Source organism: Schistocerca cancellata, chromosome 3, assembly GCF_023864275.1.
Source record: "Schistocerca cancellata isolate TAMUIC-IGC-003103 chromosome 3, iqSchCanc2.1, whole genome shotgun sequence".
NCBI lineage: Eukaryota > Metazoa > Arthropoda > Insecta > Orthoptera > Acrididae > Schistocerca > Schistocerca cancellata.
In genome coordinates, this window is record NC_064628.1 from 691,573,493 (window position 1) to 691,600,933 (window position 27,441).

Sequence of the window (27,441 nt, forward strand, 5' to 3'; positions counted from 1 at the left end):
AAGATGAACTTGATATGTCAACCTAATCCAGAAGAAAAGGGGTCTTAACAGACGGACAGAGAGATTGATAAAAAAGAAAAATATTCTTTTCGTGTGATATAATTACAAATTAAAAAATTTCCGATTTTTTCCTTTACTTGTAATGTGAAACTGTGCATCTTTGGGCAAATTTCACTATTCTAGGTCAACAGGAAGTACCATACAGATTTTGATGAGTGAGTTGTCGAGTATCAAAATATGGGAGCAGGTTTTAACTGAAATGACTTGGAAGCTTAAAAGTTTTACAAGTCCACAAGGCCATAGACCTTTCGGACACAGAGCATCTCTTATAGATAAAAATAAATAAAGAAAGTAAATAGAACGCATGAACGAACACTACACTAGTGTCATCAGTCAGAGCCGAGGTTGGCTGTCCTCACCTGGTGCTACCTCATTGAAGCTGGGAGGTTCCAATGCTGGTCCCGGGGGCCCTGGAGGACCCTGCGAGCCAGGCGCTCCAGGTTCACCTGCAACATGTCCGACGTTTCATTCCATTATGCTGTATAAGAGAACAAATCATTCAGTAAGAGATAATGACAGTTGGACATTAAGCGGTCACTGTGTTCCTCCAGTAGCGAATCATCTGCAGTTTCAAACTGAAGTTCTATCTTCACTCTACATCGAAAGGTAAGGAAAGATTGTGTATTCTGGTCGCAGCCCAACACGCTCAAGCTCACTACTTGAAGAACATACCGAGCTAACCTAAATGAAGCAATTCATTTTCCATAATGACCACCAGAGCTAATGTCGTGTCACACTTAGCGTCTCGATCTGACGCAACATCGGCGGCTTGCGTATCAGTTTCGCAACATATATAGAGCCCAGTACGTTGTCCTCGATGGTGAGTGTTCATCGGAGGTGAGGGTATCATCTGGAGTGCCCCAGGGAAGTGTGGTAGGTCCGCTGTTGTTTTCTATCTACATAAGTGATCTTTTGGATAGGGTGGATAGCAATGTGCGGCTGTTTGCTGATGATGCTGTGGTGTACGGGAAGGTGTCGTCGTTGAGGGACTGTAGGAGGATACAAGATGACTTGGAAAGAACTTGTGATTGGTGTAAAGAATGGCAGCTAATTCTAAATATAGATAAATGTAAATTAATGCAGATGAATAGGAAAAAGAATCCCGTAATGTTTGAATGCTCCATTAGTAGTGTAGAGCTTGACACAGTCACATCGATTAAATATTTGGGTGTAACACGGCAGAGCGATATGAAGTGGGACAAGCATGTAATGGCAGTTGTGCGGAAGGCGGATAGTCGTCTTCGGTTCATTGGTAGAATTTTGGGAAGATATGGTTCATCTGTAAAGGAGACCGCTTATAAAACACTAATACGACCTATTTTTGAGTACTGCTCGAGCGTTTGGGATCCCTGTCATGTCGGATTGAGGGAGGACATAGAAGCAATTCAGAGACGGGCTGCTAGATTTGTTACTGGTAGGTTTGATCATCACGCGAGTGTTACGGAAATGCTTCAGGAACTCGGGTGGGAGTCTCTGGAGGAAAGGAGGCGTTCTTTTCGTGAATCGCTACTGAGGAAATTTAGGGAACCAGCATTTGAGGCTGACTGCAGTACAATTCTACTGCCGCCAACTTATATTTCGCGGAAAGACCACAAAGATAAGATAAGAGAGATTAGGGCTCGTACAGAGGCATATAGATAGTCATTTTTCCCTTGTTCTGTTTGGGAGTGGAACAGGGAGAGAAGATGCTAGTTGTGGTACGGGGTACCCTCCGCCACGCACCGTATGGTGGATTGCGGAGTATCTATGTAGATGTAGATGTAGATGTAGTTAGGCTACTCCCATTTGAAGGGCTTATTTCAATAGTGGTACAAGTCCATTTTTGTTCATTCTGAGATACAGAGTCCTAAAGTTAAATGAGCGCTGAAAAATATATATATACTTGAGTGTTTCTGGTATCTCAACTGCAAATTTTTCAGCGCTCATTTAACTTTAGGAGTCTGTATCTCAGAATGAACAAAAGTGGACTTGTACCATTTTGAAATAAGCTCTTCATTTAGTATCACATAGGCGAATGAACCGAGTTTCAGATCATTACACGACAGAACAATCTCAGATAGTCACCGGGAATCGAACTCCCAGACTTACACGTCAGTAGCCAGCAACACTAACCCCTAGGACACGGAGGCTATGAAGCACAGTAGCACGGACCGTGTATACAATGACCAGAACCAACGGCGCAAAAGCAGAATCGTCTCTGATAAACGAAAAGTGACGTGCCTCAGACTGCACTAATTTTAAACGTACGACGTACAAGAGACGCACCTGTGACTTAGATGTGACAGCGAGATGCGTCCATACTTACAGCTCTGTCAAGACGTAACCTGACATGATGATTCACGAATTCAGTTAGATCTGACGGAAAGATTCGCGTGTGACTCCGACCCCAAGAAATAATGGAACATTTGTCAACACGCCAATCGCGTTGGTGGTTCTTCAGGAGAATGTGCTTGCACATCTAACAACTGTTTTTTTTTGACCATTTTATGGCACATTTATTCAATGTACGTCACAAAAGTTTTGTATTATTTTGGCAGACACTTTCTGAATATGTTCTTTTTTATGCTGTGACACCTGCATTATGTAACTACGTGTAATATATTTCGACGATGATTTCGTTTATAGAAGAATAATCATGCCCAACATTGTGGTACTGTCCTTGAAAGCGGCCAGAGACAAATGGCCGAACTTTTATTTAAAAAGTAGGGAAAATCGGGGTGGAACATGATACTTAATGTCTAACAATTGTTGTAAAATAAACGAACACAATAAATCACTTCTTAAACGAATAAAAATATCACCTTGCGGAATAACATAACGTACCTTACTTGAAAATCAGTGAAAATTATATGTTATTATTAATAGTTTTTCAAAGAAATGCTTCCCGTTCTGGCTCACCCACGTGGCAGAATGGGGAAAGGCAACTTCGTTGTGGAATTATTGCATAAACGTTGAAATTATTAGGAATATCATCTTAAAGTAAGGAAAATGGAATCTTAAAAAATCGTAAACATTAAGAAAATATTGTAATGTCATTTTAAAAAATGTATAGTTATTTTTATTGCTTAATACCAAGTTACTGTTACTGTTACTGTTACATCGCTATTGCACCAGATGCATTTTCTGGCTTGCGAATAGACAATACCGGATGTATAGTAATAACTCCTAAAACCAAGTCCCGCCCAGGTAGACTCGTTTGTTTGTCAAATCTGTGTGGTAAGCCAATTCTTTCTGCAAATGGATAGGCTAGTGACCAGACAGTGAGATGTTTCATCGTTGGCCTAAAGAGTCTGTTTTCCATTGACTACACTATGCTAACAGCTCGTATTTTTGTTTCTGCAGTGAACAGATTTTTAAATTTTCCATCTGATTTATTAACTTCATAGTTGGTGTCATTCTCAGGTTGACGAACATATCTTTCCAACGTTGATTTGGATGCATTAAACTCCTTAGATGCCTCTAAATCTCCCATTTCAGAACATAAAACGGCTTAAACTACCATTTCCATCGATTTAACGTCCCAGTGCTGTCTATCATTCTTTCTAATGTAAGTTAACACTATCTGGAAAAACAGGGGGAAAATAAGAAATACCAGAGGCGTTCAACAAGTAGTGCAACATATTTTGTTCTCGGCCAGTTTCGATGGAAAAAATGAGGAAACGTGGGACATCGCGGAATATTACCGCTTCAGTCCCTGTAGTTTCATGAAGTTCTGATAGGTGACTGCGCTATACGTAGCCGGCGAAGTGGCGTCTGTAACGAGGGGGCGTTCGAAGCAGAGAGCTGTCACCGAGTTTCTTTTGGCGGAAAACCAGAGCATCACACATACTCATAGGCGTTTGCAGAATGTATAAGGAGACCTAGCAGTGAACGAAAGCCCGACGAGTCGTTGGGTGAGGCGTCTGTCACCACTGCAACAACATCGCGCAAACCTGGACGAGGTCCTGCATACCGGCCCGCCGCACACAGCTGAGACTCCTGGAATGTTGGATGATGACGACGATGTTTGGCTTGTAGGGCACGGTCTTTCGTGCCTGTACAAAGTCCCAATTTTTACACAGTTCAATTTTTACGCAATCCAATCTAGCCGCTGTCGTCAATGATGATGATGATGATGATGATAATGATGATGATGAAATGATGTAGATGTAGATGACAACAGAAACACCCAGTCCTTAGGCAGAGATAATCCGCATACCGGCCGGGAATCGAATCCGAAACCCTGTGATACAGAGGTAGCAACACTAGTCACTTTTTTTTCAATTTGTTCGTTATTGTTCGTTGCATTTGGTCGTAGCGGATGTCACATGACATCTGTTGAAGTTCACTGGTGTTCCTTCCACTCAGTTTTTTTATTACAGAGACCAGCCAGCTCTCTGACCGAACACGCTGAGCTACCGTCCCGGCTATGGAAATGAGGGTGTGGCACCGTTGGCCAGGAAGCCCCATCTGGAGAAGTTCGGCTGCCAAGTGCAAGTCTTATTTCATTCGACGCCACACTGGGCGACTTGCGCGCCGGTGATGAGGATGGAATGATGATGAAGACGACAGAACAACCAATCCACGAGCGGAGAAAATCTCCAACCCGGCCGGGAATCGAACCTGGGCCCATTTGTATGGGAGGCAAGTACGTTACCACCCAGCTAACCACTAGGCCACGAGCTGCGGACTGGAATGTTGGAACGTGCGGACACACTCATTGCCCGCATCTCGTGGTCGTGCAGTAGCGTTCTCGCTTCCCACGCCCGGGTTCCCGGGTTCGATTCCCGGCGGGGTCAGGGATTTTCTCTGCCTTGTGATGGCTGGGTGTTGTGTGCTGTCCTTAGGTTAGTTAGGTTTAATTAGTTCTAAGTTCTAGGCGACTGATGACCTCAGCAGTTGAGTCGCATAGTGCTCAGAGCCATTTGAACCATTTGAACACACTCTTTCGAGGTGATCGACGGATCACAGTCAAACGTCTCGATTTTTACCTGTACGTTCCTGTCGGTAGTGCTGACACACTCGTCCACCAGTTGGGCTACTCAAATGTGTGTGCACGCTAGGTTCCTCGCCGCGTAACAGAAGTCCATAAAGAGCAATAAAGGACCGCCTGTGCGTAACTTCTTGCGCGTTACGAGGCTGATCGTGACTTTTTTGTTGTTGAACATCGTCATCAAACTTAACGGAACTGTTCATCCTCATCCACCCTACAGCTCGCATCTCTCACCTTCCGACTTCCTGATGTTTGGCCGAGGAAGGCTGCACTCCGTAGAAATCAGTACGTGAATGATGGGGAGGATGGCTCCGGCACGGACCAGTAGAGTGTATCATGCGGGCATACAGACCCTCCCAGTAAGGTAGGATAACGCTGTCGCTTTGAAAGGAGCTTACGTTTAAAAATAGGATTTTGTAGCCAAAAGAGTGGGGAATAATGTGATGTGTTGAAATACTGAATAAAACTAACCTTCTCTCAGAAAAAAAAGTGTTGCGTTAGTTATTAGTAAACGGTTTGAAGTCAACTTGCATCGAGGAATGACTGGGCAGAATGAAACACTATTCCCTACTTCCCCATCCTGTTCCGCCCGAAGAGTACATTTCAGGTTGTGAGGGTATTGTTGTGTAGTATCTGTAAGTGGTTGTTCTTTGGAGGGCGACAATGCCCAGTGGCGCAGAGATTCGCAAGCAGAGGCAGTTGTTGAGAGGCTGTGGAAGGTGTAGGCTGCGTGAGCCAAAGGCGGTTGCGTAGCGAAGGATTTATCTCTATGTTTAATAGTAGTGGCACACAGTTTGAATAATAGTGTGTTTATGTTTGTGCAGTGTGATAAAGGAAATAAATTAAATTTTACCAGTTCTTAATGCGTCTCCATCAGTTAGTATCACACCATTGCATTTCACAATAACGAAGTCTCGATATACACGGTCAACTACAACAAGAGGATTGTAACATAATAATCATTAATTAACCCTTATAATCTCCAAGGAGGCGGGAGCTTATAAGGTTAACAACTTTTATGGGCAATAACAACCGAAGCATTTAAACGTATTATACTACTGAAGTATAGCGAATAATGTGCACTTTTAAGAGCGTGTAATTTGCAGTTAACGGCTTATATTGCTTTGAAATTCAGCAAAAGTTATTAAAACAGAGCTGGAAACCTGAAGGACACCATTCACTTAGAATTCGCACTCGACAGGTCAAAATGGTTAGCGCACCTTCCCTTACACTCAGATACATAGCTACGTGTCTATAATGGGTTGCAAGACTCTCTAGTTTCGAAAGCAGTACAATCTCATTTCTACCCCGAATTCCCCGATGTCGCACGTTTTACATCCACCGGTGTAACTACATAAATCAAGCAGTCTATACTGCTTCTCTCACATAATAGGTATTCATGTGCGATGTTCTACGCACTTCATGTACACTACCATCTACGGCATGACAGTACGCCTCATTGTTGGGTAAACTGTGACGAGTGATTTGGTCACGTGGTTACCATGGCGAATATAAGTGCAGACGTACATGTTACCTGGTCGTGTGGTCCGTACTTGACGGTAAGGAAAGTATATAAGCAGAAAAAAGTCGAATATGTTAACATTCTAGCGATTATATGGGCAACAATCCACTGACGTAAGCGACTCTGACTAAGCATAGACTGTTACGGCTCAGCGCCTGGGAACGAGTCTCTAGGAAACGGTTATGCTGATCGGCTGTTCGCACGCTGCTGTTGTGAACATCTATGGAAAAGGGCTACAGGTCTCAGAAACCACTAGCAGGCGACGAGATGCTGAACATACACACCTCATCACAGAACATGGATGTCGGGAACTTGCTGTTATAAAGAAATAATACCAGCGATGTATAGCAGATCTGACAGCAGAGTACAATGCACGTGTTTCGGAGCAAACTGTTCAGCGAACTTAGCTGAACATGGGTTTTCGTAGCAGTCTGAACCTACCAGTTCTTACGTCAACCCATTGGCAGTGCTGCGCGGGGTAGCCACACGGTCTAGGGCGCCGTGACACGGTTCCTGGAGTCCTCCCTCCGGCGTCTGTGTGTGTGTTGTCCTTAGCGTAAGATTAATTACTGTGTAAGCCTGGGGACCAATGGCCTCTGCAGTTTGGTCCCATTGGAACTTACCACCACCCATTGACAGTTTCAATTCAGATGGCACTGCAGGTTCGTCGTGATTGGACCGTGGGTCAGTGCATATCAGTCACCTGGTCAGATAAATTACGTTTCTTCGGATAAGCCGTCATCGAGGCGAATGGCTACTCGAAACGTGCAACGATCTAATGTCGCAGGGTGGTGGGAGTTGCTTATGCTAAGCTTCCACGGGATCTGTGGTAGTTATCGAAGTCATAGTGATAGCTTAGCACTACATGACCAGTACGGCGGACCACCTGCGTACCGTCATGCTTAATGTCTTTATTGCTAGCGCTGGCATCTTTCAGCAGGATAAGTGTCCATGGTAAATATTTTACATTTTGGAACTGTCAATAGATTTATGTGTAGTATTTTGCAGTTTTCTTCTTTTTTTGTTTCGGTCAGCCAAGGACCACGTTACTTCAACCATGCCTTTTCCTGCACTTTAAACTGTATCCATTACTCTCTCATTCGTTTTTTTGGGAGCCTGCTTGCTTTCTTCATTCCACGTCTTGTCAGTTTTTAGCTTTGGCTTTTCCTGTAAAGGTTGATGTGTTTCAAGTTTCTGCTACAGAAGATCATAGTCCTAGATCTCTTCATGTGTCATCATAGCTTCTTGGAGATTCTTAACGAACCAGGCACCCTTGTTTTTCCGTCTAGAAAATAGGTACAAATCCGCCTAGTCAGTCTATTTGGGCCCATTCGTATTTCGTGACTACAGTGTTATACGCCAACCTTGTGACGTAGTAAAGTGGGTAAAATTTTCGAAGTCCCAGAGCGGAGCTATCTCGTTACATTATGGCAATGTCGACATAAGGCGTCCGCAATGAGAACATTTCGCCACCGAGATTGGGTCAGGTCGAAACACAACATCGGCGTTTCTGGCCATCCAGGCAACAGACTTCAGTAGAAAGCAATGGGTCAGAGCAGCCAAACAGGGTCACCTTACACTCGTTACGTGAAGAAAGAAAGACTAAGGCGAATGCAACAAACGGTACCAAGAGCTTTTACGAACCAGATCTATACTATAACAAATTCGTTAACCAAGTACTGCAGAAGGAAAACCTCTGGTATCTTCGTAATAGCAAGCCGTATGCGGTCATGACGAATGAAGTTGCGTAAACATTAGCCACTATTTCGTTCCGTAAATACCCCAGGTGTTTCGCTCATACGGCAGTCGGTCATAGCCATCGATGACGTACATGACGTTCGCACTCGATACCCTGATTGCAGGGAAGTGACTTCTAGCACAAGTTGTAACCTTCTTTTAAAAAAATAAACTTTACGATTACGTTGAATGAATGTCTGAATTGTGGAATGGATACATAACTCGAATTATTGTGTAGCGTGTTGTAACTGAAAGTGGTCTGCTTATTCTGTGTGCTTGTTAGAAAAAGCTTTATATGAACTGATTGGGGAAAGCAACTACCAATAACAATACAGAAATACAGTCACTGCAAAATACCTTCAGCCCCTTTGGCAATGAATCCTGTGGCCCTGTTCAAATATGACAACTTTGGTTTCTGTGCACATAACAAATAAATTAAAGTGTCTTACCTCTAAAGCAGCAATGGTGTAACGCGATTTATTCTGGTCTGTCATGAAAACAATATAAATATACTAGCTACTGGCTCAGCGATGTGCAATGCTAGCTGTAATACTTTGAAATGCACATGAAATTGTTCTGGTTGATAAATGAAAACATTTATGAAAAATCCAACTTCTTTGAAAAACATATGACCTGGGCACGGAGGCGGTACTGATTGTGGTGAATTACTAACACAGAGTTTTTTTAGCAAAATTATATTGAAAGTTAAGTTTGGCTTTTCAAAAACACTTGACAACTGAAGTTACATTGGTTAGAATAATATATCATATTTACTAACTGATCCACAAACAATGGGATTTACACAGCAAGTATTATCTAACCTCACTAAACCAGCATAAATGCAAATCATCAAATTACATATAGTTCTATCAACAAATCATAGAAACATTACAAAAGTGAAATATCTAACTAGCCTTTTTATCAAATCAGCTTACGTACGTTCTGGGGTTACTCAACAATTACAAATTATCAGCCAACTCATCAACACTAACGCGCTGGAAAAACAAAAATCAGAATTGTTTAACATCTTAACCTTGCTTGCATGTAGTCTTCTGCTTCCATGTTCAACAATATTGACATACCTACCTCAATCTAACACATGGTGGCTTCACACAGCACACCGCAAAAACTGCCTACTCCATCGTCTTTCGCTCACTCGCGCACTCTCTTGCTCCAACACTACAATCTCAGACCAGAAGCAGTATCTTTGACTCTGCGTCGTGCAGTCAGCGATTCGCTTTATAAAGCCTATCAGAGACATACATCGTTTATAGTATACTAGTTTCATTTTAATTTGCTTTAATACTCTTATCACACTCGGGCGCCTCTCACAAGTGCGCCCCAGTAGACACCTTTCAAAGTCTGTTGTAGATTTCCTGCGTAGTACATGCAACATCAGCCACTACTAGTAGAGATGGCTACCTCGACATAATCACCATTTGCAGAGTTCAACACCACAGTCTGCCTCTGTCGCAGATGGGAGGACCTGGAGGTCTTCCCTTCCCACCAGGATCAGGACACCAGCGTTTCTGAGATTCCGGCGGACTGAGTAGGGCCCACTTGGACGGCAGGTCCATATCGTTGAACTTCACAGCTACACGACAACCGTCGTCGCGGTACGACGGATGACGAAGAAGGGTGGTGAGCGGGAGGAGACAGAGCACCTCCCAAGTCAGAGTGTGGAAGTTCAATACACGCGCCGCCGTCAGTCACTGCCGCAACCTGGCGGTACAGCCCGTGCCGGGGCCACCGCAAGCGGCGAACCTCTTGTGCAGCAGTGTGGGTCGAAGTATGCGGTGTCAGCCGCCTTGAGCGGCTGGAGGCCGCTTACGAGGCGTTTCCTCATCACGTATTGACAGACGATGCCAACCACGAGTCAAAACGCTACCTGTATTTTTATGGAAATAAATAACTAATTCCGAATCTTCTTTCACTGCGCCTACCAGCGACCACAGGTCACTACCATCCTTCCTATGAAAACTGGCAAGGCGCGAACTGGGAGAGTGCTGTAATGGCACATTCGGACGCAGAGACATACAATACCTTAAAGGCTGCGCCAAAGATTAAATTGAGAGGCATGTAGATTATAATCTTTGTAATGTTCACATTGGATTCTCTTTTGTTTCATACTCCAAGAAGGAGCTAAGGGACACTTTCGATTTTTGCCTTGTGGAGGATGGACGTAATTTTTGGAGTGTGCGGAAAGGCAGCCATATAGTTAGTAATTATGGTTTGTGCGACGAGCACAGCAAGTCTTATTGTGTTGTGAATTAAAAAATAGTGAGAAGTATCTAAGTTTTACGAGAATTATTTAAAGTGACGTAGCATTGTATTCCTTGGTTTCCATCGTCTTCGTGAAGTGAACCGATGCCGACTCAGGAAGATACACACGGTCAACAAAGAAAAGAACACCGATGGCGACTAATGAATTAATATTGTGGCAGAAGGACTAATTCTACGTCTAAGGTGAGAACTCTGATCAAATCAACAATGACGTAGAATTCAAAATGTAATTAATCGGAATGGTAAATTATATTACAGGCAAAATTTCACGCAGCACTGAATTTGTCCGCATTCAAGCCGGTCAATACAGTCCGTGAAAAAAAAAGGCTTTCAAACATTAGAGTTCCATATCCATAATTTTTCCTCTTTTCAAAAAACCAATAAATTTATTTATTTTTATTTATTTCGCCTCAGTGCCTCCTGACACAGTACTAACTCTACTTACGGTCTCCTAATAGTCACATCTTGCAGTAGTAAACAATCCTTTTTCTCAACGTGTTGTCACATGCAAGAACAATTTTTCGTTTTGCCGTCTTCTACACTCTCTTCTCTCTTTTACTGGGACTGAGTTCGTGTTTAAGGTCTGTTTTCCGTTGACTTCTTACTTCTTGTGCAGACCTTTCCTGTTCGGAGCGAGACATTCTACTGCACACAGTGTCTCTGGACAAAATACTGCAAAATAATGTCTGGGCTTTGCGTTAAACGACGTGGAGCGTTTGGCCGTAAACAATTGTAGTCGGATGGAATCCACGTCCATCTTGTTGATCCTTGATCTGAAAATTTCTTTTTCGGCGATATCAGTGTTGTCCATTCTCCTAGGCCCTTGAACTTTTCTGCCCACTTGATTTTTCACTGATCTACATTTAGCGTTTGGTTGATGAATGATATAGTCGCATTTCTCTGTTGGACTCAAAGGTTGTGAGTTGTTTGATTTGTTCTGTGGCTGTGCCTAGAAAATCAGAAAAGATCGCATCTACGCAAGTTAAGAAGTCGATGTCTGGTCTGTTCTCATGTAGTCTTGTTACGCCGTTCTTGAGCCATTCATGACGTAGTTTATGTGCCACTTCTAGACGATTTTGCTGTTGAAGATAAAGGTGAAACACCACTTCCTTTCCAAAAATCTATCGTTATGTTTTTGGAATCTAATATGTCTCCTCTAGAATTCAGGATTTGTTGGTTAGTCCCTTCTTTTCTGTTATCTGATTCAATTCCTCTCATGAATTGGAGTAATATGTTTCTGTCATCTGAGTCGTAGACTTTATTGAAATCAACAAAGATCGCAATGAACTTCTCGTTTGTAGACTGCAGATGTGAAAGAACAGATGCAAGGTTGACGATTTTTAAGGCAAAAGAGCGACTTTATCTCGATATTCTCCCTGTTGTGAGCCAAGTTGTTTACCTTCCAAGGTCTGAAGGGCTTTAGAGAGGAACTTGTGTGTTGTCGAGATGAATGACACGCCATAGTAGTTCTTCTCGTCAGATTTGACGTCTACATTATTATTAGGGTGAATGACATTATGAGTACATTAATCATCATAGTCATTATCATTTTATTATTTGTCTTTTTCATTGACGTTTAGTCGTTATGTAATTAATTTACGTTGACCTTCGTTTGTAGAAGTTTAAGCGCCTCCATCATCATCGTCATCTTCAATAACAACAACAACAACGACGAAAACAACGAAAACAAAAACAGCATTACTAGTAAAATATCCTAAGATGACAAAACATAACAAATTTCTACATCTGTCGACAGGGAATTTATTGTTGCACGAAATTTTTTTATTCTGGGATCTCTACACAAATAGAAGATGTGCTCCCTGCTCTAGACTCACCCCTGTCTCCTTTGGCGCCGTCCTTGCCGTCAGCTCCTGGTATCCCCGGGGTGCCGTCCAAGCCCGGCGCTCCCTGGTCGCCTTTCGGTCCTGCAGGACCCTGAGGCCCAGGAGGTCCCTGCAAAAACAACGCCGCAGATGAAGAAACGTGGTTTAGCTAGGTGTCAGCAGCAACACGTACGTATGTGATCGCGCTTGGGACTGGAGCATAAAAGAGTTCAGAGCGAACTGCATATCAAATGCTTAAACTGTTTATAGTTCAGTGTCTGAGATGAGGACTCAGTATTGTTGCTGCGTCATCTCAGCAGAATGTGCACTTTATGGGTGGTCTCAAGGCAGTGGCCAATAGTAGCCGCGTCGAAACCTAAGTTTTTTTTTTTTTTTTTTTTTTACAGAGATAAGAGTCGCCACTGCCATTGTGGCTTGGGCGAATTGCAAACGGGGAGAATTTTTGTGAGTAGGAGAACTGGGGATGAAGACACTTGTCTCTGTATCAGATGTCCAACTCTATGCCAAGTCATCTCACAAGTGAAAAATGCAGAACGGTATCTACCGCCTGGAAGGGACAAAGGCACGTTCCTTGCCACCGACTCAGGACTTAAACTGAATGCTAGGTGTTGGAGTAGCTGCAAACACAGTCATGCAAGGTGCAGGTTTCAGCATGCATATCGCAGCCTGGCACGTACAGTACGCCGCTGACGATAACCCAGAAGTCCTGCCTGGTCGTGCCATGTGGGAACTTCCTCGCCAGCCAGTCGCATTCCCAGCCTGCCGGGTTGCGCACTGAAGTTACTAGCCTCTCCTACGTAGCTTTCTGAGTCCTATGTGACTGTGTGAGTCACTTTTATGCCACCTCATCCATTTACTTGTTCCAGCCAGTTACAGCTATTCACATAGGTACTTTATGTTTACAGGAGTCCGCCTTTGTGCAAAATCACACTGACAAGCCATTGAAGGCCATGTAACACCAAATGTACTCCACGCTGTTCCTCTGCTTTCTCCGTCACTCAAACTGATAGTTTAAATATACAGGATATTTCAAAACTCAGCTCCAGGAATGGATCCCTCATATAAGAACATCGTGTGACAACAAACCGAAACAACCTCGGGCTCACACAAGCCGGTCTGACGACATGATCGAGAAAATGGAGGGAATTGTTTTGGGAGATCGCCGAATGACTGTTGAACAGCTCGCCTCCAGAGTTGGCATTTCTATGGGTTCTGTGCACACAATCCTGCATGACGACCTGAAAATGTGAAAAGTGTCATCCAGGCTTCTTATATGAGGGATGTTCTGCCTTCATTAAACTGTCGCACCCACGAACGCACTTTCGACACATCCATAACTCCATCACCACATGTCTCCTTCAACTGTCGGTGAATTTCAATTGGTTTCACACCACGCAAATTCAGAAAACGAATGATTGCACGCTGTTCAGGAGTTCTTCCTGAAGAGTTATGATCACTTCTTGATCTTCGCTAGTATGAACGACATCTATTTTGTTGAACAAGTCGTCATAGCTCTTAAGGTATGCAATTTAGAATCCATGTTTACTTGACATTTTTCCTGTTTTGGTCCATTCTATCTCCTCTCAAAATATGGAAAGCAAAGAGCTTGCAGTAGAAGAGATACACTCCTGGAAATGGAAAAAAGAACACATTGACACCGGTGTGTCAGACCCACCATACTTGCTCCGGACACTGCGAGAGGGCTGTACAAGCAATGATCACACGCACGGCACAGCGGACACACCAGGAACCGCGGTGTTGGCCGTCGAATGGTGCTAGCTGCGCAGCATTTGTGCACCGCCGCCGTCAGTGTCAGCCAGTTTGCCGTGGCATACGGAGCTCCATCGCAGTCTTTAACACTGGTAGCATGCCGCGACAGCGTGGACGTGAACCGTACGTGCAGTTGACGGACTTTGAGCGAGGGCGTATAGTGGGCACGCGGGAGGCCGGGTGGACGTACCGCCGAATTGCTCAACACGTGGGGCGTGAGGTCTCCACAGTACATCGATGTTGTCGCCAGTGGTCGGCGGAAGGTGCACGTGCCCGTCGACCTGGGACCGGACCGCAGCGACGCACGGATGCACGCCAAGACCGTAGGATCCTACGCAGTGCCGTAGGGGACCGCACCGCCACTTCCCAGCAAATTAGGGACACTGTTGCTCCTGGGGTATCGGCGAGGACCATTCGCAACCGTCTCCATGAAGCTGGGCTACGGTCCCGCACACCGTTAGGCCGTCTTCCGCTCACGCCCCAACATCGTGCAGCCCGCCTCCAGTGGTGTCGCGACAGGCGTGAATGGAGGGACGAATGGAGACGTGTCGTCTTCATCGATGAGAGTCGCTTCTGCCTTGGTGCCAATGATGGTCGTATGCGTGTTTGGCGCCGTGCAGGTGAGCGCCACAATCAGGACTGCATACGACCGAGGCACACAGGGCCAACACCCGGCATCATGGTGTGGGGAGCGATCTCCTACACTGGCCGTACACCACTGGTGATCGTCGAGGGGACACTGAATAGTGCACGGTACATCCAAACCGTCATCGAACCCATCGTTCTACCATTCCTAGACCGGCAAGGGAACTTGCTGTTCCAACAGGACAATGCACGTCCGCATGTATCCCGTGCCACCCAACGTGCTCTAGAAGGTGTAAGTCAACTACCCTGACCAGCAAGATCTCCGGATCTGTCCCCCATTGAGCATGTTTGGGACTGGATGAAGCGTCGTCTCACGCGGTCTGCACGTCCAGCACGAACGCTGGTCCAACTGAGGTGCCAGGTGGAAATGGCATGGCAAGCCGTTCCACAGGACTACATCCAGCATCTCTACGATCGTCTCCATGGGAGAATAGCAGCCTGCATTGCTGCGAAAGGTGGATATACACTGTACTAGTGCCGACATTGTGCATGCTCTGTTGCCTGTGTCTATGTGCCTGTGGTTCTGTCAGTGTGATCATGTGATGTATCTGACCCCAGGAATGTGTCAATAAAGTTTCCCCTTCCTGGGACAATGAATTCACGGTGTTCTTATTTCAATTTCCAGGAGTGTATACGAGGTGCATTCAAGTTCTAAGGCCTCCGATTTTTTTTTCTCCGGACTGGAAAGAGATAGAAACATGCGCATTGTTTTAAAATGAGGCCGCGTTCATTGTCAATACGTCCCAGAGATGGCAGCACCGTACGGCAGATGGAATTTTACCACCAGCGGCGACAATGAGAACTGTTTTAAATACTTAAAATGATGACGTTTTCCTTACTTGAACAGCGTGCAATCATTCGTTTTCTGAATTTGCGTGGTGTGAAACCAATTGAAATTCACCGACAGTTGAAGGAGACATGTGGTGATGGAGTTATGGATGTGTCGAAAGTGCGTTCGTGGGTGCGACAGTTTAATGAAGGCAGAACATCGTGTGACAACAAACCGAAACAACCTCGGGCTCACACAAGCTGGTCTGACGACATGATCGAGAAAATGGAGGGAATTGTTTTGGGAGATCGCCGAATGACTGTTGAACAGCTCGCCTCCAGAGTTGGCATTTCTATGGGTTCTGTGCACACAATCCTGCATGACGACCTGAAAATGTGAAAAGTGTCATCCAGGTGGGTGCCACGAATGCTGACGGACGACCACATGGGTGCCCGTGTGGCATGTTGCCAAGCAATGTTGACGCGCAACGACAGCACGAATGGGACTTTCTTTTCGTCGGTTGTGACAATGGATGAGACGTGGATGCCATTTTTCAATCCAGAAACAAAGCGCCAGTCAGCTCAATGGAAGCACACAGATTCACCGCCACCAAAAAAATTTCGGGTAACTGCCACTGCTGAAAAAATGATGGTGTCCATGTTCTGGGACAGCGAGGGCGTAATCCTTACCCATTGCGTTCCAAAGGACACTACGGTAACAGGTGCATCCTACGAAAATGTTTTGAAGAACAAATTCCTTCCTGCACTGCAACAAGAACGTCCAGGAAGAGCTGCGCGTGTGCTGTTTCACCAAAACAACGCACCCGCACATCGAGCTAACGTTACGCAACAGTTTCTTCGTGATAACAACTTTGAAGTGATTCCTCATGCTCCCTACTCACCTGACGTGGCTCCTAGTGACTTTTGGCTTTTTCCAACAATGAAAGACACTCTCCGTGGCCGCACATTCACCAGCCGTGCTGCTATTGCCTCAGCGATTTTCCAGTGGTCAAAACAGACTCCTAAAGAAGCCTTCGCCGCTGCCATGGAATCATGGCGTCAGCGTTGTGAAAAATGTGTACGTCTGCAGGGCGATTACGCCGAGAAGTAACGCCAGTTTCATCGATTGCGGGTGAGTAGTTAATTAGCAAAAAAATCGGAGGCCTTAGAACTTGAATGCACCTCGTATTTTACCGTGTCGAAGATAAAGACATGCTCATATCTCTTAAGGTACGCATTTCAGAGGCCACGTGTACTAGACGTTTTATATTCTTCGTACATGAGGAATCCATCCTTGAAGTTTTGCTGTCGAATTTTGAAAGATATAACATTGCATTTGCAGTATCACAGCTACTCAGGATACGGAACTTTTGAACCTCCGCCTTCCTCTCCATCGCTTGCTGTTTCTGTGAGGGGAGGGGGGAACAGATAGATGCCACCAGAGGACGCCAAATACCCATGACCTTACTGCCTGTGACTCTGATTGGCTAACGCATCTTTTTAAGCAGCCGTAATTCAGAGCTTCGACCCAGGCTCAGTGAATCTACAAACTTATCAACCTTAATATGGAAGACTGCAGTCGGAAAATTACATCAACGCATCATGACGCTACTAAGTGTTGTTAGTTATCAGTAACATCTAGCGGCATCAGCATTCTAGACTATTCATTTCTATCGAGAACATTACTCTCTTCGTATATGACTCAGCACCACAAAAGGACCTCACAGCATTTCAACGTTATGTATAACTCAGTCATTATGTGAACATACTGTAAATGAACTTATTAGTGTTTACCTTTTGTAGATTTGTGATTGTCTTCATTTGCCACCTCAATCATCGTCACATCAGTTTCATTATCACATGTCCAGCGTAATGATAAATCTAAATATTTGTAACACTATAAATGGATACCCCCTACCTGGTTGGAGTCTTTTCTATAATTTGTCGAGTTGCAAGCCCATCCACATGAATTCGCCTTCAAAAAAGCAACTGATATCCTGTACGAAACAAGGCGTATAATTATACAGTGTGAGTCACAAAATTTTGCCATCTAGAATAATTTCGAAAATATGCTAGTAGCTGAAAAGTTGGTGGGACACATGTTGCATGGCTCAACGGGGATCATAATATGACGTTCGTTTTTTGTTGCTGGGTGAGGTCGCGTCAGAGATATGAAGGCCAACTTCGTTTTTTTAAATGGGATGCTGTAGTTTAGTACTTATTTTCTGACAGCAGTTATAGAGACGAATCCAATGATGTGTAACAGTAAGGTCTTTGAAGGTCAACGAAGGTCGAGAAGGTGGCATGAACGTCCATTTACAGGTGTTCGAAGTGATAACCACTGGTATCAATGCAGTGCTGCAAACTTCTTATCATGGAGTGAATTGCATTCCTTATCACTTCGACACTTATCGAAGCACATGCTCTGACAATTCTCTCTCGTATATCATGTAAATAGTAAATATTCGCCAAATACGGCGTATGCACCTAATGTGCCATTGACATGTAAACACCGTTCGACGGTTTCGCAATACAACGCTAATAGGAACTGTAACACTTGTATCGTTGAAATTAGGCGAATGTGAATGATGCATTCCTTCGAAGAACAAGTTGATATGCTTCTCATTTACGGAGAATGCCAACGAAATTCAGTGAGAGCTAGAGACTTATGCACTGAAAGATATCCTCAACGTACTCACCCTCACGTCGTACATTTAAATATGTGCATGATAAATTGAGAACAACTGGATCTTCAACGCATCGGAAACATATCCGGCAAAGGAAAGTTACTAACGAGGAAACCGAAATTGGTACTCTTGCCACTGTGGTTCGAAATTCTTGTGTTAATTCGCGTCAAATAGCAAGGGAATCTGGGACGAGACAGAGTAGTGTTGTTCGTGTTCTGCATCGCCATAAATGTCACCCTTACGATATCAGTCTCCACCAAGTATTAACTGGTACGGATCGTATGTGTCGCATTGAATTCTGCCGATGGGTTCCACTTCAGATTCAAAGGGACGACACATTTATTAATTTGATTTTATTTACTGATGACGCAACATTCACAAACTATGGGAATTTTAATTTGCATAACATGTGTTATTGGGCAACTCAAAATTCATGTCGGCTGCGGCAAGTCGCACACAAAAAGACCGAGCGAGGTGGCGCAGTGGTTAGACACTGGACTCGCATTCGGAAGGACGACGGTTCAATCCCGCGTCCGGCCATCCTGATTTAGGTTTTCCGTGATTTCCCTAAATCACTCCAGGAAAATGCCGGGATGGTTCCTCTGAAAGGGCACGGCCGACTTCCTTCCCTAATCCGATGAGACCTATGACCACGCTGTCTGGTCTCCTTCCCCAAACCAACCAACCAACCAACCACACAAAAAGCAGTGGTCGGTGAATGTAGCCTATGGTGTGGGATTCTGGAGGACAGAATTATAGGCCCCTATTTCATCGAAGGATATCTTAATGGTAGTAAGTACACCACATTCCTGCAAGAAACATTAGGTCTGTTATTGGAAGAAATACCTTTAGGAATAAGGAACAGAATGTGGTATCAACACGATGGGTGTCCGGCACATTTTTCATGGCAGAAATGAGTTGCAGAGACAATTCCCAAATCGTTGGATTGGACGCGGAGGAGATGCGTTGTGGCCGGCTCGTACGCCAGACTTGACGGCTCTGGATTTTTTTCTTGTGGGGATTCGTAAAAGACAGTGTTTATAAAGACGTTCCAACTAGAACTGAAGATATGCGAGAGAGAATTGTCAGAGCATGTGCTTCGATAAGTGCGGATGTGATAAGGAATACCACTCAATCCCCGATAAGAAGGTTGCAGCGCTGTATTGATACCAGTGGTCATCACTCCTAACACCTCCTGTAAACGGACGTTCATGACACCTTTGTGACCTTCGTTGACCTTCAAAGACCTTACTCTTACACATGACTGGATTCGTCTCGATAGCCGCTATCAGAAAATAAATGGCCGTTAATGACATCTTTGTGACCTTCGTTGGTCTTCATAGATCTTACTCTTACACATCATTGGATTCGTCTCGATAGCCGCTATCAGAAAATAAGTACCAAACTACAGCATCCCATTTCAAAAAACAAAGTTGACATTCATATCTCTAAAGCGACCCCACACAGCAACAAAAAACCAACGTCATATTATGGCTCCCGTTGTCCATACAACTTTTGTCCCACAAACTTTTCAGCTCCCATCGTACTTTCGGACTTATTCTTGGTGGCAAAAGTTAGTGACTCACCCTGTATAAAATTTGTTACTGTTTTCGAGAGCCTTCATTCTATTGGTACCATATTCCTCAATAGTTGAAAAATTTGGAAATTTATGAATGTAAATTAATTACTTCTAGTACAATTTTTGGGAGGTGGGAGGCTCATTCTCCTTCCTCCTCACTTGTGTACAACAGCCTGTAGTCTGGCGACTACCTGGTATCTATACTAGCGATGGTGGTAGAGTGAGTACACCCGAATACTCTTGAGAGCATCTGGAGGCGTTGCAGGCAGCTGGCTGGCTTCACGCCCCCATACAAATGCCAACCAGTTGGTCAACCACCTCCGCCAAATGGGTCAGCCTAATCCGTTCACCTGTGTGTGGGCGACTTTACAGTTGTGTCGGATTGCCGGCAGACCTCTACCTGGCAGCCCCGACTGTTACCTGCCAGCACATACCATGTCAGTGCAGGCAGGCAGGGTCTGCCATCCAGTCAAATGGTTCAAACGGCTCTGAGCACTATGGGACTTAACTTCTGAGGTCATCAGTCTCCTAGAACTTAGAACTACTTAAACCTAACTAACCTAAGGACATCACACACATCCATGCCCGAGGCAGGATTCGAACCTGCGACCGTAGCGGTCGCGCGGTTCCAGACTGAAGCGCCTAGAACCGTTCGGCCACCAGCGGCCGGCCCATCCAGTCACTGTGTTGCCCACACACAGTCGGACGGGTCGGCGAACCAGTCGAGCTGCGAATGGGCGGCTTTACAGTGCGGGAGTTACCTGTGCTCCAGGGAGTCCAGGCGCGCCGTCCAGGCCTGGAGGTCCAGCGTCGCCCGCCGGCCCCTGCTCGCCCGCCGCTCCAGGCAGTCCGGGAAGTCCCACCTCTCCCTTCTCTCCCGCTGGGCCCGGCGGTCCGGCAACCGCCAGCTTCTGCACACACCACACACCACACACCACTACTAACTACATTGTGACAACGACAGAGCTGAAAACAAGGGCGCCAAGACACCACATAAATTTTACAGCATTTACATCTACATAGCAGATATACTTTGCAAGCCATTGTATGAACAAGGGATATTTCATAGAAATATTAGCAGTTCTCTAGCATGTTACATTTGCATAGAGAACGAGGGAGAGGTGCCTGTTTTCGTCATGTGTGTCTTGTACAACATTGTGAAAATAAGAAGTAAAGCTCTTATCAGAGCTAAGATTACTTTGAGCACCACAGTGCTTTACTAGGAATGGTCCTAGTGGTATGCCCTTGCCTGCCTCATATCTTCGAACTGACTTAACCAGCCAATTATCCAGAGACCTACACTTTAACGTGGACACTGAATCACAGCGCAGCATGGTACAGCATTTTATAGTAGGGAATGGGGATGGGAAAACTTTTTTTTTTTTGGTCATCAGCCTACTGACTGGTTTGATGCGGCCCGCCACGAATTCCTTTCCTGTGCTAACCTCTTCATCTCAGAGTAGCACTTGCAACCTACGTCCTCAATTATTTGCTTGACGTATTCCGATCTCTGTCTTCCTCTACAGTTTTTGCCCTCTACCGCTCCCTCTAGTACCATGGAAGTCATTCACTCATGTCTTAGCAGATGTTCTATCATCCTGTCTCGTCTCCTTATCAGTGTTTTCCACATATTCCTTTCCTCTCCGATTCTGCGTAGAACCTCCTCATTCCTTACCTTATCAGTCCACCTAATTTTCAACATTCGTCTGTAGCACCACATCTCAAATGTTTCGATTCTCTTCTGTTCCGGTTTTCCCACAGTCCATGTTTCACTACCATACAATGCTGTACTCCAGACGTACAGCCTCAGAAATTTCTTCCTCACATTAAGGCCGGTATTTGATATTAGCAGACTTCTCTTGGCCAGAAATGCCTTTTTTGCCATAGCGAGTCTGCTTTTGATGTCCTCCTTGCTCCGTCCGTCATTGGTTATTTTACTGCCTAGATAGCAAAATTCGTTAACTTCATTGACTTCATGACCATCAATCCTGATGTTAAGTTTCTCGCTGTTCTCATTTCTACTACTTCTCATTACCTTCGTCTTTCTCCGATTTACTCTCAAACCATACTGCGTACTCAACATACTGTTCATTCCGTTCAGCAGATCATTTAATTCTTCTTCACTTTCACTCAGTATAGCAATGTCATCAGCGAATCGTATCATTGATATCCTTTCACCTTGTATTTTAATTCCACTCCTGAACCTTTCTTTTATTTCCATCATTGCTTCCTCGATGTACAGATTGAAGAGTAGGGGCGAAAGGCTACAGCCTTGTCGTACACTCTTCGTAATACGAGCACTTCGTTCTTGATCGTCCACTCTTATTATTCCCTCTTGGTTGTTGTACATATTGTATATGACCCGTCTCTCCCTCTAGCTTACCCCTACTTTTTTCAGAATCTCGAACAGCTTGCACCATTTTATATTGTCGAACGCTTTTTCCAGGTCGACAAATCCTATGAAAGTGTCGTGATTTTTCTTTAGCCTTGCTTCCATTATTAGCCGTAACGTCAGAATTGCCTCTCTCGTCCCTTTACTTTTCCTAAAGCCAAACTGATCGTCACCTAGCGCATTCTGAATTTTCTTTTCCATTCTTCTGTATATTATTCTTGTAAGCAGCTTCAATGCATGAGCTGTTAAGCTGATTGTGCGATAATTCTCGCACTTGTCAGCTCTTGCCGTCTTCGGAATTGTGTGGATGAAAACTGTAGCGGTCAAAACCGACACTGGTATATTGGTTCTGAAAAACCGGTATTTCTTGGAATATGTTTGGCTTCGGTTATAACAGGTGGTTTTTATTTTTTACTAATAACTGGGTAAAAAACCGAAAAATGAACTAGCGATAGGAGCAGTGCTAAAATTTTTCATTTTTAAATAAACCTTCATTAAAGAAAGCGTAATTTTATATGCCAAATTTGCATTGCTTTGAAATATTGCGTTACAATAGAAATGGGAAAAGCGATCAGTGCTGTCCTGATAACAATGCCGGTAGAAATGAGCAACAAACACGTGGCATAAGAATTGGTACAGCATTGCTGTGACAATAGTGTATCTGTTACAATGTACCATAGCCATTAAATGATGTATGTGCACATGCAATGTTTAAGACCTGCCCCGTCTGGTCTATACAGTAGTTTCTCATTGTCGTCGTCGTATTACAGAATGGCACCACCCCTATTCTGGAAGTATTTTACATAGTGCAGTAACAGTGAAGAACATGCGCACATATCATCTAATAGGCCTTGTTAGATGGCAACAGGTACATTATTGTCACAGCAACGCTGTACCGATTCTTAAGTCATGTGTTTGTTGTTCATTTCTACCGGCATTGTTGTTGAAACAGCACTGATTGCTTTTCCCATTTTCTGTTATAACGCAATATTTCAAAGCAATGCTTTAAAAGATTAAAAACAGGAGGAGCCTCAACAAACTTGCAACATAATATGCGGAGAAAACTTAAAATTTAACAATTCATTCTTACTTTACGATAAAGGTAGAAAGTATCTGATCTGCTGCCTGTGTCTATATAATATGCCTTTACCTACTTGTAGCCCTTCATAAAGGACAATATAACACGAAAAATAGAGTTCTTCAATCTCATTTTTCACCCTTTAGCACTGACTAATAGTAAAGCCTAAATAATGATATGATCGTTGATTAAAACGTGATTTCTGGGCAGAGTTTCGAAAAGTTAGAATCAGCAGGAAAATATTTATGATTTTTTTGTAGTGTTAAACCACTTACCATTTTTCGAGAAAACCAGTGGATAGTGGAGGGACTAAGTTTTCTTTCAATTGCCTATTTAATTCAATATTTTCATTCTATGTATCTTGAAAGTGAGGAAGTCAAAATTTTTCAATCTTTGTTCGATTTCTGCGTTCATTAAAGGACGTAATAAGAATAAAAACCCGAAAATCGGTGATTTCAGAAACTGATTATTTTGAGCGGTTTTAACAGTCAGCTTAAATTGGCGTTGAAAAAAAAAACGATGTAACCGAAAACAAGTTGTTTCAGCGATAACCTCCATCCCTAGTAGTCAATGAAGAACTCCGGGAAAAGCGAAAAACAAGACAATTAAAATAATGCTATTTTGACAGATAAAGACGTGGGTGAAAACCGTGTATTATGTGAAATAAATTGTGGATGTTACACAGCAATCAGCCACATACATTCTGATTGAAAAAATACAACGAACTTTACGAAATGTTACAAAAGGGTATAGAAAATTGGATGCATTGACAAGGTAAGAAATTAGGATGTCCTCCGCAAAATCGGCAGAAACAAATATGTGGAAAACACTGACTAGAAGAACTGACAGGATCATAGGACGTTTGTTAAGACTTCAGGGAGTAACTTCCGTAGTTCCAGAGGGAGCTGTAGCAGGGGAAAGTAGTTGGGGGAGACAAGATTGCAATACATCCAAAAAATAACTATGGACGGTGAGTGTTAGTGCTACTCTCAGATGAAGAAATTGGAACTGGACGTGAAGTCATCGCAGGCCGCATCAAACTAGTCAGAATGTCAGTGACCCAACAAAGGAAAAAAAAATGCTTATTTTAGTCTCATGATCCCTAGTCGATGATGATATACTGACTTGGGCGTACGAGAACCACAACTTTCACGCCCGTACTAAAATATTTATGCGACGACAATGTTTAAAATAATGCTATTTTGTCAAATAAAGACATGGTTGAAAATCGTGTATTATGTGAAACAAATTGTTGATGTTATACAGCAACCAGCCACACACATTCTGATTGAAAAAATACAATGAACTGTACGAATATGATCCGTTGCAGGAAAACTAAAAACAAATTTACCAGACGGACATTTCACTACAACTTATCAGCAAACTAATCCATCATATGTTTTGACGACAGCGTGAAATCAGTCTGATGATGAATTATATGAATTCTAAGCATGTAGTGGAACTTTTTGAATAAAGAAATCTAGAACAAGTTTGTGGGTGGTTGCTGTACACCATTAACAACTTAACTGTTTAAAATGTTAAAACAATAAAAATTCAACAAGAATTAAAGTGCAACGATTCCTCATACACACACACACACACAAGGGACAGCAAAAGGATAATCTCATTAGTCGCCCCCCCCCCCCCCCAATACACGCACACAATCCCTAGTCTGTGTTTTGTGCAACAAGTCAAAATTTGGCGAAAGGGAATGGTGATATATCTACAATTTCACTAGCCCATTATGAGTAATCTCAGGAATAGTTGTACGGCATCTCATTATTTCTACCTCTTCTAATGTATGAAGCAAATTGTAATTAGATTCTTCGTCTAAAATTTCTAGATTTTTGGAAACGTTGATAATACAGTATCCCTCACTTCATAGGTGTGCACTGAGTGCTGGTTTGAGTTTGTCTTATCAGAATATTCTTTAAATGTAACATCAAAACTTCTGCCTGTTTGACCAACATATTTTACTAGGCAGAGCAGCCTTTTCAGTAGTTCCAAGGGCAACAGTCTGGATGATTGACTGATCTGGCCTTGTAACACTAACCAAAACGGCCTTGCTGTGCTGGTACTGCGAACGGCTGAAAGCAAGGGGAAACTACGACCGTAATTTTTCAGGAGGGCATGCAGCTTTACTGTATGGTTAAATGATGGCGTCCTCTTGGGTAAAATATTCCGGAGGTAAAATAGTCCCCCATTCGGATCTCCGGGCGGGGACTACTCAAGAGAATGTCGTTGTCAGGACAAAGAAAACTGGCGTTCTACGGATCGGAGCGTCCCTTAATCGGGCAGGTAGGTTAGAAAATTTAAAAAGGGAAATGGATGGGTTAAAGTTAGATATAGTGGGAATTAGTGAAGTTTGGTGGAAGGAGGAACAAGACTTCTGGTCAAGTGACTACAGGGTTATAAACACAAAATCAAATAGGGGTAATGCAGGAGTAGGTTTAATAATGAATAGGAAAATAGGAATGCGGGTAAGCTACTACAAACAGCATAGTGAACGCATTATTGTGGCCAAGATAGATACGAAGCCCACGCCTACTACAGTAGTACAAGTTTATATGCCAACTAGCTCTGCAGATGACGAAAAAATTGAAGAAATGTATGATGAAATAAAAGAAATTATTCAGATTGTGAAGGGAGACAAAAATTTAATAGTCATGGGTGACTGGAATTCGGCAGTAGGAAAAGGGAGAGAAGGAAACTTAGTAGGTGCATATGGATTGGGGGTAAGAAATGAAAGAGGAAGCCGCCTGGTAGAATTTTGCACAGATCACAACATAATCATAGCTAACACTTGGTTCAAGAATCATGAAAGGAGGTTGTATACATGGAAGAAGCCTGGAGATACTGACAGGTTTCAGATAGATTATATAATGGTAAGACAGAGATTAAGGAACCAGGTTTTAAATTGTAAGACATTTCCAGGGGCAGATGTGGATTCTGACCACAATCTATTGGTTATGGCCTGTAGATTAAAACTGAAGAAACTGCAAAAAGGTGGGAATTTAAGGAGATGGGACCTGGATAACCTGACTAAACCAGATGTTGTACAGAGTTTCAGGGAGAGCATAAGGGAACAATTGACAGGAACGGGGGAAAGAAATACAGTAGAAAAAGAATGGGTAGCTTTGAGGGATGAAGTAGTGAAGGCAGCAGAGGATCAAGCAGGTAAAAAGACGAGGGCTAGTAGAAATCCTTGGGTGACAGAAGAAATACTGAATGTAATTGATGAAAGGAGAAAATATAAAAATGCAGTAAATGAAGCAGGCAAAAAGGAATACAAACGTCTCAAAAATGAGATCGACAGGAAGTGCAAAATGGCTAAGCAGGCATGGCTAGAGGACAAATGTAAGGATGTAGAGGCTTATCTCACTAGGGGTAAGATAAATACAGCCTACAGGAAAATTAAAGAGACCTTCAGAGAAAAGAGAACCACTTGTATGAATATCAAAAGCTCAGATGGAAACCCAGTTCTAAGCAAAGAAGGGGAAACAGAAAGGTGGAAGGAGTATATAGAGGGTCTATACAAGAGCGATGTACTTGAGGACAATATTATGGAAATGGAAGAGGATGTAGATGAAGATGAAATGGGAGATATAATACTGTGTGAAGAGTTTGACAGAGCACTGAAAGAGCAGTTGAATGGAATGGATAGTGTCTTGAAAGAAGGGTATAAGATGACCATCAACAAAAGCAAAACGATGATAATGGAATGTAGTCGAATTTAGTCGGGTGATGCTGAGGGAATTAGATGAGGACATGAGACACTTAAAGTAGTAAAGGAATTTTGCTGTTTGGGGAGCAAAATAACTGATGATGGTCGAAGTAGAGAGGATATAAAATGTAGAATGGCAATGGCAAGGAAAGCGTTTCTGAAGAAGAGAAATTTGTCAACATCGAGTATTGATTTAAGTGTCAGGAAGTCATTTCTGAAAGTATTTGTATGGAGTGTAGCCATGTATGGAAGTGAAACATGGACGATAAATAGTTTGGACAAGAAGAGACTAGAAGCTTTTGAAATGTGGTGCTACAGAAGAATGCTGGAGATTAGATGGGTAGATCACATAATATATGGATAATAGGATTGGGGAGAAG

General features: G+C 43.5%; 1 protein-coding gene across 1 annotated transcript in view; it reads right to left on the minus strand.

Annotated features, from left to right (window-relative positions):
- The window catches only part of LOC126176514 (collagen alpha-1(IX) chain-like), a 341,330-nt gene that overhangs the window by 82,430 nt on the left and 231,459 nt on the right, over nucleotides 1-27,441 (minus strand). Inside the window, exons 13-15 of the mRNA XM_049923671.1 lie at nucleotides 20,629-20,778; nucleotides 12,410-12,527; nucleotides 420-506 (exon numbers count right to left, since the gene is read on the minus strand). Coding sequence (XP_049779628.1) covers nucleotides 420-506; nucleotides 12,410-12,527; nucleotides 20,629-20,778 — 355 coding nt within the window. The remainder of the gene's footprint in view (nucleotides 1-419; nucleotides 507-12,409; nucleotides 12,528-20,628; nucleotides 20,779-27,441) is intronic.